The following is a 17640-nucleotide window of genomic DNA, read 5'->3' on the forward strand; positions in this document are numbered from 1 at the left end:
ATAGTAATGACTTTGTCAACCCAAGTAACCCAACAGCCATGATCATGTATGGTTGATCAACACACTTACGTGTAAGCGTACACGCAAACCTATTTTAATATGTGGCTTTTCCCCCTTCATTGCAGCGATACATAGATGAGGGAGTTCGGAGTTACACCTGGACACCCATCAATGGTACAGACTACAGGTGAGGAGGCAGGAGATGGAGGTGTGGGTTGAAGGGTAGAGGATTAGTAATTGTAACCATAGCAATAGGATATAAACTGCTGAAGATGACAAGTTTGAGAGTGTAGGTGGACGGACTCTATACCTAGCTGCTTAATGGCGGTAGTGTCTTCTATTGAGCCTCAGACGTTGATTACTTTCCTTTGTTTTCTGTTGGGGATGCTGCCCCCTTGTAGTCTGGGCCTAGTACTGCCGCCCTACAGTGAATACTACATCCAGGCAGACCTGAGTGATGTGATGCTGCAGCTCCAGTGTGAGTATCACTGCCCACCCAGAAAGCCGCTGTCTCCCTTTAGCTCAGGTCCAGGGCGTTATGTGCGGCTTGATGACACTGATCCCGATGAAATGGGCGGTTGATTACTTTTTCTGTCTGTTGCAGATCTGCAATCTTTGCTGCCCAGCTCCTTTGAATCAGGGGGACACGTGTTCCTGGCTCCCAGGTACAGAGATGTGTGTGTGTGTGTGTGTGTGTGTGTGTGTGTGTGTGTGTGTGTGAGAGAGAGAGAGAGTTTTGTGTGTGTAATCTCATCTCTGTCTAACTATTCTTATTTTAGGGAATACTGCAAGCGTCTGCACATCTCTGACAACAACACACAGTTCCTGGAGAACTTCCTATCTCTTATGGTGGAGATCACACCAGAATCTGAAGACTGTGAGTTTCTCTTCTTTATGTCAATGAGTTTGTAGAGTGGTTAGGGCCATGCCATTCACCATACTACACCAGCTTTGAACTGCTGAAGATGACATGGAAGTGTGCAAAAAGCACATTTTTTCACCTATGATATTTTATAAAACCTGACGGGTTACATTAACTGTGTGTGTTTACAGGTGATCAAGGCCTCATTCACAACCTGATCTTGGATTCTGGAATCATCTGGCAGCTAGCATCTAGAGTGTGGAAGAACAAGGATATCCAAACGTGAGTGAATTCAACAAATAATTGCCCTATTTCATTGATATTAAAACCAATTCATTTGAATAATAACAATATGTAAAACGTCTGAGTGAATTAAATTACTTTTTGCTTCAGGTATGGTTTCCTGGCATTATTTGCAGCCACAGATGGAGGTGTAACCCGGGTCTTCCCCAACTCGTGAGTGTGTCTCTGAGTAGTTACAGATATCACTCTGGCTAATAAAATATACTGTGTTTGTTTGTTTGTTAATAATTGCATGCCTTTCCTGTCTGTGAGCATTATGGCAGCTGAATGTGAGTATGCTTGAATACTTACGCATTACTCAAGCAATACTGTTGAATACTCAAGCAATACTGCTTGAATACTCAAGCATTACTCGAGCAATACTGCTTGAATACTCAACCAATACTGCTTGAATGTGAGTTGTCCTGTGCTTCCCAGGGCTGCTGAGTCGTGGGATGAGGACCCTGAGCCCTTCAACTCTAACTACTACCGCCGCAGCCTTGACAACAAGGGCTATATGTTCAGAGCTCCACCCAGAGCCTGTGAGTAAACACTCACTGATATACGCTACACTGATATACGCTACAAACAATGGCAGTAGAATGGCCCGTACTGAAGAGCTCAGTGGCTTTCAATGTGGCACCGTCATAGGATGCCACATTTCAAACAAGTCAGTTCATAAAATGTCTGCCCTACTAGTGCTGCCTTGGTAAACTGTAAATGCTGTTATTGTGAAGATGAAATGTCTAGGAGCAACAACGGCTCAGTCGCGAGGTGGTAGGCCACACAAACTCACAGAACGGGACCACCGAGTGCTGAAGCGAGTAACGTGTAAAAATCGTCTGTCCCCGGTTGCAACACTCATTACCGTGTTCCAAACTGCCTCTGGAAGCAACGTCAGCACAATAACTGTTCGTTGGGAGCTTCATGAAATTGGTTTTCATGGCTGAGCAGCTGCACACAAGCCTAAGATCACCAAGCGCAATGCAATGCATTGGCTGGAATGGTGTAAAGCTCGCCGCCATTGGACTCTGGAGCAGTGGGAATGCGTTCTCTGGAGTGATGAATCACGCTTCATCTGGCAGTCCGACGGATGAATCTGGGTTTGGCAGATGCCAGGAGAACGCTACCTGCCTGAATGCATAGTGCCAACTGTAAAGTTTGGTGGAGGAGGATTAATGTCTGGGGCTGTTTTTCATGGTTCGGGCTAGACCCCTTAGTTCCATTGAAGGGAAATATTAACGCTACAACATACAATGACATTCTAGACGATTCTTGCTTCCAACTTTGTGGCAACAGTCTGGGAGCAGGCTCTTTCATTTTTCAGCTCTGTGCACAAACCGAGGTCCATACTGAAATGGTTTGTCGACGTCGGTATAGAAGAACATAACTGGTCTGCACAGAGCCCTGACTTCAACCCCATCTAATACCTTTGGGATGAATTGGAAAGCCAACTGTGAGCCAGGCCAAATCGCCCAACATCAGTGCCCGACCTCACTAATGCTCCTGTGGCTGAATGGATGCAAATCCCTGCAGCAATGTTCCAACATCTAGTGGAAAGCCTTTCCAGGAAGGTGGAGGCTATTATAGCAGCAGAGGGACCAACTCCATATTAATGCCCATGATTTTGTAATGAGATGTTCGACGAGCAGGTGTCCACATACCTTTGAGCATGTAGTATATATGACCTTGGAGATAAAAGTCAGGTTTTTAGATAGCAAGCATGTTGTAGGCATTTAAAGACATTTCACTCATATAACATGGAAATAAGTGATTCACACATTTTTTTTACCTGTCAGGATATCAAGATCAAATCACTGCTTTCTGTTTGCATGAACTTTGATCCTGTTAACCTTTGTCATAGCCATGGATGATCCGGTGACCTCGGAGAACGGCACCATCGGAATCCTGGTCAGCACTGCCGTGGAAGTCAACCTGGGAGGCAAGAACCTGAAACCGGCAGGTAAAGCTGTTTTGGTTATGATTAAAGTAGTTGGAGGAGGTGTTATCTGTTAATGCCAATGTTCCCTAGCGTGGCAAAATTCCAGGAACTTTCCCCAAATTCCCAGGAAATCTGGAATCCTCCAACCAGGATTTCTGGAAAACCTGGGAATTTAGGGGGAAGTAACTGGAATTTTGCAACTCTAATGGCCTCAGATCCTGGTTGCTTTGTCCTGCTCCATCATCTTAAAGTAGAAGTTCACCCAAAATCCTACAACACCCAAGTGATTCCATAAATTGAAACTAGTTCAGTGGATGTTGTCCTCTCCCTCCCCTGTAGTGCTGTACTGCTGTACTGAAACAGCTGAAAAAATGGGTCATGTTACTCATGAAGTTGCTGGATGCAGGTCTTGCTCTGATCCGTTGCCAGTATGGGCGAATGTTTTGTTTTGTTGAAAGTGTATGGCCGAATTAGCTATTTTTGTCAAAAGTACTATCGGTTTTGAGTCAGGGAATGTGTACTTTTCCATCTAAAACATTTGCTATTATTTTATGTAATTATTTTATGAAGGCGACTGCCACAGCAGCGGAGATGAGTAACAACTGCGCATGTGCGCCCTCGTGGGGAAGGACCCTGCTACAAAGGAACGTCACGATATGCCTTTATATGGAGCTTGATGTCACAAATTCATTTTTGGGGGGCAGGAGAAGGCGGTAGTGCGAAAGTTGATAGAGCATATCGCAGGTAAAATTAGTTACGCAAAATGGAAAAGAGATGGCAGCTAGAGCAAGCTGCTGTTCGGTCCAGCGTTGCCAACTTAGCGACTTTGTCGCTATATTTAGCGAGTATTCAGACCCCTCTAGCAACACATTTTCAAAAAAAGCGACTAGAGACAAATCTAGCGACTTTTTCTGGTGTTATTGGAGACTCAGACGTGAAAGCACGTATCGATCGTTCTTACTCTTCTCAACGAGCAGCGGGTTCTGCCGTGGGCCCCACCCCATCCCAAAGCACTCACAGGCGGCCATTCCTCATGTGGGAGGCCGCCGCTGGCTGTTCCCGCCCTGGCTTACATTCAGGATGGGATGTAAATGTAAAATGTTCTTTGTCTAAAATGAATCACTGCATTTGACTCACACAGCCTCAGTCACTTACTCGCCTTGTCCACTGTGTGTGTGCCTCTCTGTGACATAAGCTAAACATTTAGCTGGCTAGCTCATCATGTCTCAGTCTAAACGGTACACTCAAAAATACAGAAAGGAGTAGGAATTAAACCCTGAATTCAAAAAGGCTGGTTGAAGCCGTTTATTGAAGTTGATACACGGGCATACGGACTGTATTGTAAGGCTGAATTCTACGCCAAACATAGTGATGTAAAAACACATGACAACTCAAAAACATACTCAAAAGGCAAAGCCTTATAACAGTTCCACCAAAACAAGCTGCCATTTATGGTTAAAATATTTACTCTGCAAAAAAGGCTGAGGCCAACATGGCATTAGTTATGTTCCATGCTGGCATGTGATCACATTGGAGAAGCATGTAGAGCTGCTTTCTCAGACTCCACTGCTACTACCCACTTCAAAATGCACAGGACAAAGTGCACAGAAATGATTAATGGTGTTCTAGCACCATACTCTCTGAAAAAGTTGGTCGCAGATGTGGTTGACCAGCGTTTCAGCCTCCTCCTCGATGAGTCTACAGCTGTAAGTGTTTCTAAGTACCTGGGGGTTGTGATAAGGTACTTTAGTGACACCAAGCAGACAATTGTATCAACATTTCTGGGGCTTGTTGGAGGGAGGAGATGCCAAATCTATAGCCCGTGCTGTTGTGGCTTTCCTCGAGAAGTGTTGTCTTAAAAAATAGAAACTCCTGGGGATAGGTAGGGACTGACAATGCCTCTGTTATGACGGGGATTAACAATGGGGTCCATAAAGTGCTGAAGGAGGCATATGGCCTCAAATATCGGGTTCTTATTCGCTGTGTGTGCAACTCTCTGCAGCTTGTTCATTTGTAGTTCTCAACATATTTAGGGTGTTTTTTACTCACTCTTTTGTCTCTCCCATGACGTTAGTCCTCTCTCCTACAGCGTCCATCACAATTACATGCACATGGCCAATTATGCAAATTAAGCGATGGCGTCATTTAGCGACTTTTAGGACAGCCCATAGCTACTTTCCTTACTGAGGAGTTGGCAACACTGGTTCGGTCACTGGTGGCACTTTATATAGGAAATTGGGTGAAGACGGCACAAAATGTCACTGTTTTCCATTAGAAGATACGGAGAGATGCTGAAGATGGTTAGTAGCAATTCAAATAGTAAATGTGTTAGGGTTGCGTAAATTCGAATCTGGTATCAGGATAAATATAACAGTGAGTCACCGATTTTATACTATGTATTTTTTATTAGCTAAGTAATAAATGGCAAATGCAACTTTCGTATATACGGGCTCACTGTAATACCACGCAGGGCAGAACAGAGAACTGACAGGATGTGTGTAAACAGTTGTTCTTATACTGTGATAGGCCAACAGACGGGTTGGAACTATGTCTATCACAGTAGAGGCTGGGCATGGTTTAAACTTGCCCAGCCTATCGCAGGCGCTCAGGCAGGGTCCCCGCCTCTTGGCGCATCCCTCCGTCGATGTATATGTTCCTACTGTTCTGGTATCACCCCCTAGTTATAACAGTTGCTCAGTTCTTGCTATTGTGTTGTTCAGTATTTTTCCATCTCAGTTAAACCTCGTGATGACCACCCCTCCCTATCACAACTTTGTAAGATACAGCAAGTCACACCATGTGCTCAATATTGTTACATACAAACACAAGGACAAAGCATCTGCTGGGCTGTTATCTACAGTTTTACAACATGCAGGTCACACCATGTTACTCAGTTCTTGTCACACACAAACAGGCAAGTAAGCAAGCAGTTGTTTAATCTCATAATGATGCTCCAGTGCACAAATGCAGACACCTCACACAACCAACATCAGATAATATTTAATCATATATATGCTAATGGCTATAATGTAAAATACAGAATCCAACAATCCCCCTTTTTCACACCCCCAAGGGTGTGAACAAAAATTCAGCAATGAATCATATAACAGTTACAAAGTTTAAAATACCTTCATGTCCTCCATTCGATCCCACTATGTACTAGATTGGCTACCAGCCACCTAGGAACTTAAAACCCTCATGTCAAAAGAGAACAACAGCTCATTTAAAAACAGAATAAAAGAAAATGGTGTTAAATGTAAGTCCCCCTTTTGACACCTGCTAGGGTGTCACTCATTATCCTTTATTTCAGCGGTCCCAACATAGTAATATGTTAATAGCATTTCATGAAAATAACAAAACGTTTATTATTAATAAAACATTATTATTATCATTATTATTATTATTTTTTTTTTTTTTGACAGAAAAACAGAAAATAAAAATCAACCACGAAAAAATAAAAATCAACAAGTGATATATGCTTTTGTCTCCCCCGTTTGACAAAAACAGGATAAGACTTTACTGTTAATTGACATGTAAGATGTAGGATAAAACTTTGGTCACGGAAAACAGAGTAAAGCAGAGCAAAGCATTATTATAAACCATCTGATCCTCTCAGCTACTCTTATCCTGCACCAGGTGGGCACCATGCCACCCAGGGACTCCAAACCTTCACAACAGGGAGACAAACATACTGGAAAGAACTTATCATAAAACAAAAATGTAAAACAAGGAACTGTGGTGGTGTAATATTTATTCTACTACCTCACCCACAGAATAGCATGGGTCATCCTCAGTCAGTCCCATCCTCCCCTGAAAGCATGATTCAGTATCAGCATCTCCAACTGGAGCATCAAGCAAAGGCATCATGCCTGAAGCCTTCAACACATCTGTAACAGACTTCTTAAAACATGGTATGATGCAAGCAGCACAACACATCAATAACAAAAATACAAGAATTAGGGTCAGAAATCCAGTAACCACCATACCAGTGTACTTACCAAACCAGGTTCCCAACCAAGAGAACAGTCCAGACTCCTCCACCCCTGCCATGGTCCTCATCTCAGCAGATAGTGCATTGTCCTTTTTGGTAATCAGGCCTACTACTGTTGTGTCGTCTGCAAACTTGATGATTTGAATCTGAGGCGTGCGTGGTCACGCAGTCAAGGGTGAACAGGGAGTACAGGAGGGGGCTGAGCATGCACCCTTGTGGGGCCCCTGTGTTGAGGATCAGCGAAGTGGAGGTATTGTTTCTACCTTCACCATCTGGAGGCGGCCTGTCAGGAAGTCCAGGACCCTGCTTAATGATGAGCTTGGAGGGTGCTATGGTGTTGAAGGCTGCGCTGTAGCCAATGAACAGCATTCTTTCGTAGGTGTTCCTCTTGTTCAGATGGAATAGGGCAGTGTGCAGTGAGATAGCGATTGCATCGTCTGTGGATCTATTTGGGCAGTAAGCAAATTGAAGTGGGTCTAGAGTGTCAGGTAAGGTAGAAGTGATATGATCTTTAACTAGCCTCTCAAAGCACTTCATGATGACAGAAGTGAGTGCCACGGGGCAATAGCCATTTCGTTCAGTTACCTTTGCCTTCTTTGGTACAGGAACAATGGCGGACATCTTGAAGCAAGTGGGGACAGCGGACTGGGATAGGGAGAGATTGAATATGTCCGTATACACTCCAGCCAGCTGGTCTGAGCATGCTCTGAGGACGTGGCTAGAGATTCCTTCAGGGCCGGCAGCCTTGCGAGGGTTAACACGCTTAAATGTCTTGCTCACATCTGCCACCGAGAACAAGAGCCCACAGTCCTTAAGGAGCGAGCTGCGCTCAAAGCGGGCGAAGAAGAAACTACCTCCAGTAGTTTTCTTCACCACTCGCAAGTATTTTGTCGTCAGACATATTTGTAGAGTGTTGTTTACTCTGTATAACTAATGTGTAACGCTATCTTCACTTCTCAGACATTTATTTAGGGCATATCAGAACGTTTTGAAGCAGCAGGGATTCCCTGAGAATGCACATGCGCAGTTGTTACCCATCTCCACTGCTGTGGCAGTTGGCTACATAAAATAATGTTTTTAAATCATCACAAGTGTTTTGGGTGGAAAAGTACACATTTCCTGACTCAAAACCGATAGTACTTTTGACAAAAATAACTAATTTGGCTGTACACTTTCAATAAAACAATGAATTTGTCCACACTTTGCGGATTTCTGAATCATGAATTCACTGGCAACGGGAGCAGAGCAAGGCCTCCTCCTTTAATGGGCTCTCTCTTACTCTTCTGTTATCTCTATCTTTCATGCTCTGGTCTCATGGTTTTGTTTGAACTCTCCTGATGACCAGTGGTGGGGGTGAAGCTAGACTTGGAAGCATGGGTAGACAAGTTCAAGATCTTGGCCAGCAACGTGTCTGACAGTCGTCAGGGCTCGCAAAAGGTACAGTATGAAAGGATGGGTAAAAAATGATCAGTCCTCTATGTGACTGCTGTCAAGTGACTTGAACAGATCCAGTCTAACGTTATTATGTTATGGTGACTCTGACTTCCTTTGTACAGTGTGGGCCATCCAGAAGTTGTGAGATGGACTGCGAAGTCAACACTGATGTAAGAATTCATCTCCTTTCACATAGCCCTAGCCCAGGAAGAGTAGCTGCTGCTTTTGCAACAGCTAATGGGGTTCCTAATAAAAATACCAAATACCAAAATTGTACAAACTGCTGTCACAGTACCCAACCAGACACAACCTACACACACATACAGTTTGACTAGTTCATGTCAACCAAGCGTCTGGGGAATTATGGCATGATTTGTTTGTGTGTGTGTCCAGTGCTGGTCTGTGTGACAGAGAGAATAAGAGAGTGTGAGAGTCTGTCTGTATGTGCCTGTCAGTAGTGATATAATAATCCAATACAATTCCCTGTCTCTAGGACTTACTCTGCTATCTGATTGACGATGGTGGCTTCCTGGTGATGTCCAACCAGAGGGATCACTGGAAAAAGGTATGGAGGGTGAACGTCAGTAGGTACCAACTTACACAATCTCTAAATGGTCAAATAGCACAATAAAGTTGATTATCGAAGATATTGAGAGATTCTTTGAAAGCTGTATGTTACAATTATAACATTTAGTCTGTATTATTTGACTCCCATTAGTTTTAATAGGTGCAGACCAGTCACAAAGCCTTGCCCTTGTTTTTTGCTATAGCTCAGTGTGCAAATAATACAGACGGATTGTTATCAAATATATTGAATGATATATCTGTGTATTAAAGATATGGAGGTCTGACAAAGATCTTTTCTACCTGCCTGTCAGTTATCCCAGTATCTTTCTGTTCTAGGTGGGCCTTTTCTTTGGTGATGTGGACCCCTATCTTATGCACGCGCTGTATAACAACTCCATCTATGCCCGCCGGCAGTCTTTTCAGTACCAGTCAGCATGTGAGCCAGTCAGCAGCAGCCACACAGGGGCAGCACCCAGGGGCATCTTTGTGGTGAGAGTTCAAGGACCAGGGCAGTCTTACCTTACCTTACTTACCTTATTTAATCTCCAGGGTCCATATTTGTGAAGTGTTTCAGAATAGGAGTGCTGATCTAGGATCAGTTTTGCATTTTCCAGGGGGTTCTGATCCTAGATCTGCACTCTTACTCTGAGACGTTTTACAGGTGGATACAGGCCCAGAGAAAACGACTAACTATTCCACGTAGCCGATCAAAGATGCAGCTACCACAACATTGTTTATGCCCTCAGATCTACACAAGTCCCTTAGTGGGAAACTCTTAAAAAAAAGGGTTCCAAAAGGGTTCTTCGGCTGGCCCCATACAATAACTATTTTTGGTTCCAGGTAGAACCGTTTTGGGTTCCATGTAGGTCCCTCTACAGAAAGGGTTCCACAGTGCCGTCGGAAAGTATTCAGACCCCTTGACTTTTTCCACATTTTGTTAGGTTACAGCCTTATTCTAAATGTATTAAATCGTTTTTTAGAATTTTAGATTAAGGCTGTGGAAAAATTCAAGGGGTCTGAATACTTTCCGGAGGCTCTGTAAATGGAACCCAAAACGGTTGTACTTGGAACCAAAAAGGGTTCTTCAAAGGGTTCTCCTATGGGTACAGCCAAAGAACCCTTTTCGGTTCTAGATAGCATCTTTTTTTCTAAGAGTGTAGGGGGCTAAAGGTTGTTTCTGGAAGGGGCTATCAACTTCAACCTCATAAGGCTCTGGTCAAAAGTAGTGCACTATAGGGAACAGCGTTTGGGACTTACTTATTCTAAATCTTTCAGTGAGTAATGGCTTCTCCTTGTGTTCTCTTTTCTTCTCCTGTCCTCCTGGTCCCCAATGTGTTGTGTCTAGCCCTCCATCGCCGACATGCTCAGTCTGGCCTGGTGGACATCGGCGGCAGCATGGTGAGACTATCTCTATTTTAGCACAGATCACATGACCTAAAGAACAAGTTGTATGAAACGTAACCCTTTAAAGGGATAATCTGGGATTAGTACATACATTTTTGGAATGATACAGCCATAGATTCTTGGAGAATATAACTTAGAAATAGTTCAACTTTCTTACTCCATCACAACCCAAAATAAAACCTTGTTTAACAATATAATGAATAAACGAGTACTGTGTAACTTCAAAATAGGAATATAATTTTGATCTAATGCATGGTCAGTCCTTGCATCCATAGCCCCGTGTTTGAATTTGAGAGTAGTTAGATTTCTCCAGCTCCATCCCTCAGCTGTTTACCAAAACGTTGTTGTTGATTGCCCCCGCAGAAATCTCATTAGGCTAATAAAAAAATCCCCATAAGAATCTGTCAGTTTAAGCTAGAGATATGTTTTTGGCATTGGATGCGTCTCAATCCACCGCATCTGCCTATTTCGCACTTCCGCATCTGCGGTGAAAGGTGACAGAGCTAGAGCGGTGTTTATCAGACCATGAGACACCACAAAAATCGGTCTTCTCACAGAATCGTCTGCAGTGTACAAACTATTATGACCCCTCTATGGAAAGATGAGACTCTCAAGAACACGATGATGGTGTTCTCCTCTCACAAGCGTCTTGGGACTTGTCTAAAGTCAGTACAGCTGATCTGCTAACTTTTGGCTGTAGTGTCCGAACAGTTTGAGCTACACACTAATATGACGCCTCTGTGGAAAGGTGAGACTAACGAACACGTACATGTCGGTTGTTTTGCTCTAGGATGCCTATAGGCCTCACAAGACTTGTTGAAGGTCTCCCAGTACCAGTTGAAAAAATGAATGGAAGTATACAGTGCGTTCGGAAAGTATTCAGACACCTTCCATTTTCCACATTTTGTTACGTTACACCCTTATTCTAAAATGGATATCAATCTACACACAATATGCCATAATGACAAAGCCGGAAAAAGAAATAAAACGTGCAAATGTATTAACAATAAAGAACAGAAATACCTCATTTACATAAGTATTCAGACCCTTTGCTATGGGACTCGAAATTGCGCTCAGTTGCATCCTGTTTTCATTGATCATCCTTGAGATGTTGCTACAAGTTGATTGGAGTCCACATGTGGTAAGTTCAATTGATTGATCATGATTTGGAAAGGCACACACCTGTCTATGTAAGGTCTCACAGTTGGCAGTGCATATCAGAGCAAAAACCAAGCCATGGGGTCGAAGGAATTGTATGTAGAGCTTGAGACAGGATTGTGCTGAGGCAAGAGTCTTCCAAGCTGGCCGCCTGTCCAAACTGAGCAATCGCGGGAGAAGGGCTTGGTCAGAGAGGTGACCAAGAACCTGATGGTCACCCTAACAGAGCTCCAGAGTTACTCTGTGGAGATGGGAGAACCTTCCAGAAGGATAACCATCTCTGCAGCACTCTACCAATCAGGCCTTTATGGTAGAGTGGTCAGACGGAAGCCACCTCTCAGTAAAAGGCACATGACAGCCCGCTTGGAGTTTGCCAAAAGGCACCTGAAGGACTATGACATTGAGAAACAAGATTCTCTGTTCTGATGAAACCAAGATTGAACTCTTTGGCCTGTATGCCAAGCGTCTCGTCTAGAGGATACCTGGCACCATCCCTATGGAGAAACGTGGTAGCAGCATCATGCTGTGGGGAGACTAGTCAGGATCGAGGGAAAGATGAACAGAGCAAAGTACAGAGAGATCCTCTTGGTGCACCTATCCCTTTAGCGGGATCATTTTCGTCAACTTCCGCAGAATTGCAAAGCACCAAATTCAAATTAAATTACTAAAAATATTTAATTTTCATGAAATCACCAGTGCAATATAGCAAAACACAGCTTAGTTTGTTGTTAATCCACCTGGCGTTTCAGATTTCAAAATAGCTTTTTGGCAAAAGCATACCAATGTAACGATTCTCGTCGTAGGTGGAAGAAGGAGAGGACCAAAGGGCAGCGTGGTAAGTGTTCATCTTATTTAATGAAAAAAGAACACTTCAAAATACAAAACAACAAAGTGAAAAATGAAACAGTTCTGTCTGGTGCAGACACACAAAGACTGAAAATAACCACCCACAAAACACAAAGGAAAACAGGCTACCTAAATATGGTTCTCAATCAGGGACAACAATTGACAGCTGCCTCTGATTGAGAACCATATCAGGCCAAACAGAGAAATAGAAAATCGTAGAAAAACTAACACAGACAACCCACCCAACTCACGCCCTGGCCATACTAAAACAAAAGACAAAACAAAGGAACTAAGGTCAGAACGTGACAGAACATGACAGGCGGGAGACTCCGGCGGCGCCGGACAGGCGGGAAACTCCGGCAGCTCCGGACAGGCGGGAGACTCCGCCAGCTCCGGACAGGCGGGAGACTCTGGCAGCTCCGGACACGCGGGAGACTCCGGTAGCGCCGGACAGGCGGGAAACTCCGGCAGCTCCGGAGTGAAGGGTGATTCTGGCATCACCGGCGTGACAGGCAGCTCTGGCAGCTCCTGGCTGACTGACGGCTCTGGCAGCTCCTGGCTGACTGACGGCTCAGGACAGACGGGAGACTCTGTCAGCTCAGGACAGATGGGACGGGAGACTCTGGCAGCTCGGGACAGATGGGAGACTCTGGCAGCTCAGGACAGACGGGATACTCTGGCAGCGCTGGACAGGAGGAAGGCCCTGGCAGCGCTGGACAGGTGGGAGCACCGGTAGGCAGAAGACGGAGAGACAGCCTCCGGAGGGCTGGTATGTGGAGGTGGCACCGGATAGACCGGACCGTGAAGGCGCATAGGAGGTCTCGAGCACCGAGCCTGGCCAACCCTACCTGGTAGAATGCTCCCCGTAGCCAGCTGTGCTGGCGAACCGGGGACACCATGCGCAGGGCTGGTGCCATGTACACTGGACCGAAGAGACGCACTGGAGACCAGATACTCTGAGCCGGCTTCATGGCACCTGGCTCGATGCCCACTCTAGCCCGGCGGATACGAGGAGCTGGGATGTACCGCACCGGGCTATGCACACGCACCGGGGACACCGTGCGCCTCACGGCATAACACGGTGCCTGCCCGGTCCCTCTCTCCCTCCGGTAAGCATGGGAAGTTGGCGCAGGTCTCCTACCTGCCTCCGCCACACTCCCCGTGTGCCACCCCCCAATACATTTTTGGGGCTGCCTCTCGGGCTTCCTCGTGCCAACTCCATTCGCCGGGATCCCTCTTCATACTGCTCCAGAGAATCCCAGGCGGGCTCCGGCACTCTCCCTGGGTCGACCGACCACCTGTCTATCTCCTCCCAAGTTGTGACATAGTCCAGATCTCGCTCCCATGTCCAGGAGTCCTGTGATCGCTGCTCCTGCTGCTGCTGCCTGTTACCACGCTGCTTGGTCCTTTTATGTTGGGTGGTTCTGTAACGATTCTCGTTGTAGGTGGAAGGAGGAGAGGACCAAAGTGCAGCGTGGTAAGTGTTCATCTTATTTAATGAAAAAAGAACACTTCAAAATACAAAACAACAAAGTGAAAACTGAAACAGTTCTGTCTGGTGCAGACACACAAATACTGAAAATAACCACCCACAAAACACAAAGGAAAACAGGCTACCTAAATATGGTTCTCAATCAGGGACAACGATTGACAGCTACCTCTGATTGAGAACCATATCAGGCCAAACACAGAAATAGAAAAACGAACATAGACAACCCACCCAACTCACGCCCTGACCATACTAAAACAAAAGACAAAACAAAGGAACTAAGGTCAGAACGTGACAATCAAGCATTTATGTAAGAACATCTCTCTCAGTAGACAAAAAATTACATACACCTAGCAGCAAAGTAGAGAAGTCAGAAAAGCAATAAAATGAATCACTTACCTTTGGTGATCTTCGGATGTTTGCACTCATGAGACTCCCAGTTACAGATTAAATGTTCCTTTTGTTCCATAAAGATTATTTTTATATCCAAAATACCTCCATTTGGTTGGCGCGTTATTTTCAGAAATCCACAGGCTCGAGAGGTCACAGCGGGGCAGACGAAAATTCCAAATAGTATCCGTAAAGTTTGTGAGAAACATGTCAAACGTTTTTATCAAGCCTAAAGTTGTTTTATTTAATAAATAATCGATAATATGTCAACCGGACTGTAGCTTCTTCTGTTGCGTATGAAAAACGCTGCTGGCACCCTGCCATCCTCTGACGCGATCTGATCTTTCTCGCTCATTTTTTAAAATAAAAGCCTGAAACTATGTCTAAAGATTGTTCACACCATGAGGAAGCCATAGGAAAATAAATATGGTTGATATCCCTTTAAATGGAGGGAAGGCATAGAATGGAACAGAGAGCTTTCAGGAAAAACGGCACTTCCTAGTTGGATTTTCCTCAGGTTTTCACCTGCAATATCAGTTCTGTTATACTCACAGACAAAATGTAGATTTTTTTTTTGTTGCTTTGTCATTACGGAGTATTGTGTGTAGATTGATGAGAGGAAATATGAACTGTTGTTCCATGTAGTGAATCTGTTATTCAATGCGTTTGATGGGCCAATGGCAGTAGGGCCAACTATTTTTTTCATCAAATATTTTTTTTCAGATATTTTTGGGACACTTAAAAAAAAAAATCAAAGTTAGATAGCAAAATTATCCTTGGTAGTAGAACCCCCCACCCCCAGACAGGGTTTAGAGGTATCAAGTCAGGTTTAGGTCAGAGAGATGTCCTGTCTATTACTGTGATATTACCCTATGGCTCAGCTTCCCTCTCACTGTGTGTTGTTACCTGATTCATCTGTATCAGGTCTGTAGTCCAGCAGCTGCTCTATGGACTGGCCTACAACAGTTGGCTCTACACAGGTTGGTGCACATTTCTTATTATTGTGCTGTATGTGTGCCTTTCTCCAAAGCTGACATGTTAGGGGAATATGTTTCCATATGCTATGGGAAAGTAGTTGGTGTACACGGGACAGCACATTGCCAGGGCTGTCTTGTTGGAAATGGAGCTCACTGTGTTTTTACATATACACATGAACACTCCCAGTACATGTCACATGTATGAAGCTGGCTCCCCACTGTAGACAAAGGTTCAATCCCCGCGTCCACCTTTCCCACTGTTTCTCCCACGTGCCTGTATCCCCCTCTCATTTCACAACTGTCAAATAAGGTGTCGTGATACCCTAAACAAACAAAAAACATTTCTGGGTGTTTCATTCCTCCTTTGTTGCAGGTGATGTTCTGGCAGATGGGTTTGACCAGAAGGAGAGCAGCTGTGTGACCATCCAAAGCCAGTTCTACTTCACCAACACCACCAACTCATACAATGTGCTGCAGGACTGTGGGAACTGCTCCAGGTGTGTGTGTGTGTGTGTGTGTGTGTGTGTGTGTGTGTGTGTGTGTGTGTGTGTGTGTGTGTGTGTACAAATACGTGACCTCTTTTCCTCTGTTGTAGGTTATTTCATGCTAAGAGGATAGAGAACACCAACCTGTTGTTTGTGGTTGCTGAGACACTGCCCTGTAGCTCCTGTGAGATTGAGAGACTGACCCAGGTCAAAACGGAGTGTATCCTTCATTTGGTCACCAGGACTGCAACGTATACAAATCTGAACAAAGGCTGTCCACAAACGGGGGCATGATCTCCTGCATGTTACAAAAACCTAATGCATTGACTTATTAGATAATATTGTAGCCTTAGCCTACATTTTGTAAATAAGTGAATCACTGGGTGTTATCGTATCCATATAGAAGACTCTATATAGGCCCAAAGTGTCACTGCATTTCCTTGTTGACCCTCTGACCTTAACCCAGGCCAACAGTCCAGGAGGAGGATCCCTGTGAGGTGTTGAACTCTGCACGCTACCGGAGAGGCCCGACCGAATGCTGGGACTACAACATCTGGGTAAGGAGTTCTCTAGTACCCCAGACATACTGTGTCCCCCACTTGGCACCCTTTTCCTTATATACAGTAATGCACTACTTTTGACCAGAGTCCTATGGGCCCTGGTCAAAAGTAGTGCCCTGTAAAGGGAATAGGGTGCCATTTGGGACACAACTGTGGTCTCTTGTGCATCACTTCCTATTGTTATTATTTTATATATATTATATAGGTGGTTGTTCTCTAGTCCTCTCAGTCTGCGTCTGCTCTTTATTTCTCTCTTCTAGGAGAACACATCGGAGTGTGGGAGAGGCCATTCCCTACAATCTTCAATAGGAATCCTTTTCTCTATCCAGCTGATCCTGACTCTTCTCTCTCTCTGACACCTGGACTAGACCATTACCACAGTCATCATTCCACTATCTCCTGACATCCATTATCTTACTCTTCCCTTTGTTCTTCAACATTTCTTTATCTACTTCTGGTCGGGGATTGACCTCTGCCAAAACAAAAAATGTTCTCATAATTCCAACTTCCTCTTTCCTCTCCCTTTCTCTAGTGTGATTTCCCTTAATCTCTCTCTCTGCATTGCCATTGCATGTCTCATATGACAGGCCACTTGAAAAGAAGAGAGTTTCTCTTATTTTGATGACAGTAAATTGCCCCAAGTGTGAGATATGGAACATTTTTTAATCATCCATATCCTTTAAAAAAAATCACTTCTTTTGAATGTGTGATAAAGGGATGTTATGACAAATATTTTATTGACTTAGATGTTAGTTAGCATCAATGCTCAATATGTTCTAAAAGTGCTTCCAAAAGCCAAATAAGAAGTGATTGAGAGATTTTTAAAAAACAACAACATTGTAACAAAAGTACAGTGGACCGTTGCTATCAACTGATACAGTACATTTTGTTTTTGTGAATTTTACATGAACATATAGTAAATATATAAATAAAAAAATACGTAAAATATATTCCAAAGATGTATTTTTGTTTATATATATATATATATATATATATATATATATATATATATTTATATTCACAGTACCAGTCAAAAGTTGACACACCTACTCATTCCAGGGTTTTTCTTTATTTTTACTATTTTCTACATTGAAGAATAAAGTAGCCACCCTTTGCCTTGATGACAGCTTTGCATTCCAGGGTTTTGCATTCCAGAGTGTGCAAAGCTGTCTTCGAGGCAAAAGGTGGCTACTTTGAAGAACCTCAAATATAAAATCTATTTTTTTGGTTACTACATGTCTCCATATGTGCTA

At 44.0% G+C, this 17640-nt stretch overlaps 1 protein-coding gene across 1 annotated transcript in view; it reads left to right on the plus strand.

The window, feature by feature from the left end:
* cacna2d2b (calcium channel, voltage-dependent, alpha 2/delta subunit 2b) overlaps positions 1-17339 on the plus strand; it is a 92280-nt gene extending 74941 nt beyond the window's left edge. Inside the window, exons 21-38 of the mRNA XM_029682409.2 lie at positions 126-187; positions 402-478; positions 605-665; positions 780-877; positions 1054-1144; positions 1256-1318; positions 1583-1686; positions 3009-3107; positions 8423-8514; positions 8634-8681; positions 9005-9076; positions 9415-9567; positions 10424-10476; positions 15290-15345; positions 15716-15839; positions 15938-16047; positions 16302-16384; positions 16648-17339. Of these exons, the coding sequence (XP_029538269.1) occupies positions 126-187; positions 402-478; positions 605-665; positions 780-877; positions 1054-1144; positions 1256-1318; positions 1583-1686; positions 3009-3107; positions 8423-8514; positions 8634-8681; positions 9005-9076; positions 9415-9567; positions 10424-10476; positions 15290-15345; positions 15716-15839; positions 15938-16047; positions 16302-16384; positions 16648-16743 (1542 nt within the window). The 3' untranslated portion in view covers positions 16744-17339. The remainder of the gene's footprint in view (positions 1-125; positions 188-401; positions 479-604; positions 666-779; positions 878-1053; positions 1145-1255; positions 1319-1582; positions 1687-3008; positions 3108-8422; positions 8515-8633; positions 8682-9004; positions 9077-9414; positions 9568-10423; positions 10477-15289; positions 15346-15715; positions 15840-15937; positions 16048-16301; positions 16385-16647) is intronic.
* Positions 17340-17640: the final 301 nt, after the last annotated feature.

The sequence above is a fragment of the Oncorhynchus nerka genome, linkage group LG15 (assembly GCF_034236695.1).
Source record: "Oncorhynchus nerka isolate Pitt River linkage group LG15, Oner_Uvic_2.0, whole genome shotgun sequence".
In the NCBI taxonomy this organism is placed as follows: domain Eukaryota; kingdom Metazoa; phylum Chordata; class Actinopteri; order Salmoniformes; family Salmonidae; genus Oncorhynchus; species Oncorhynchus nerka.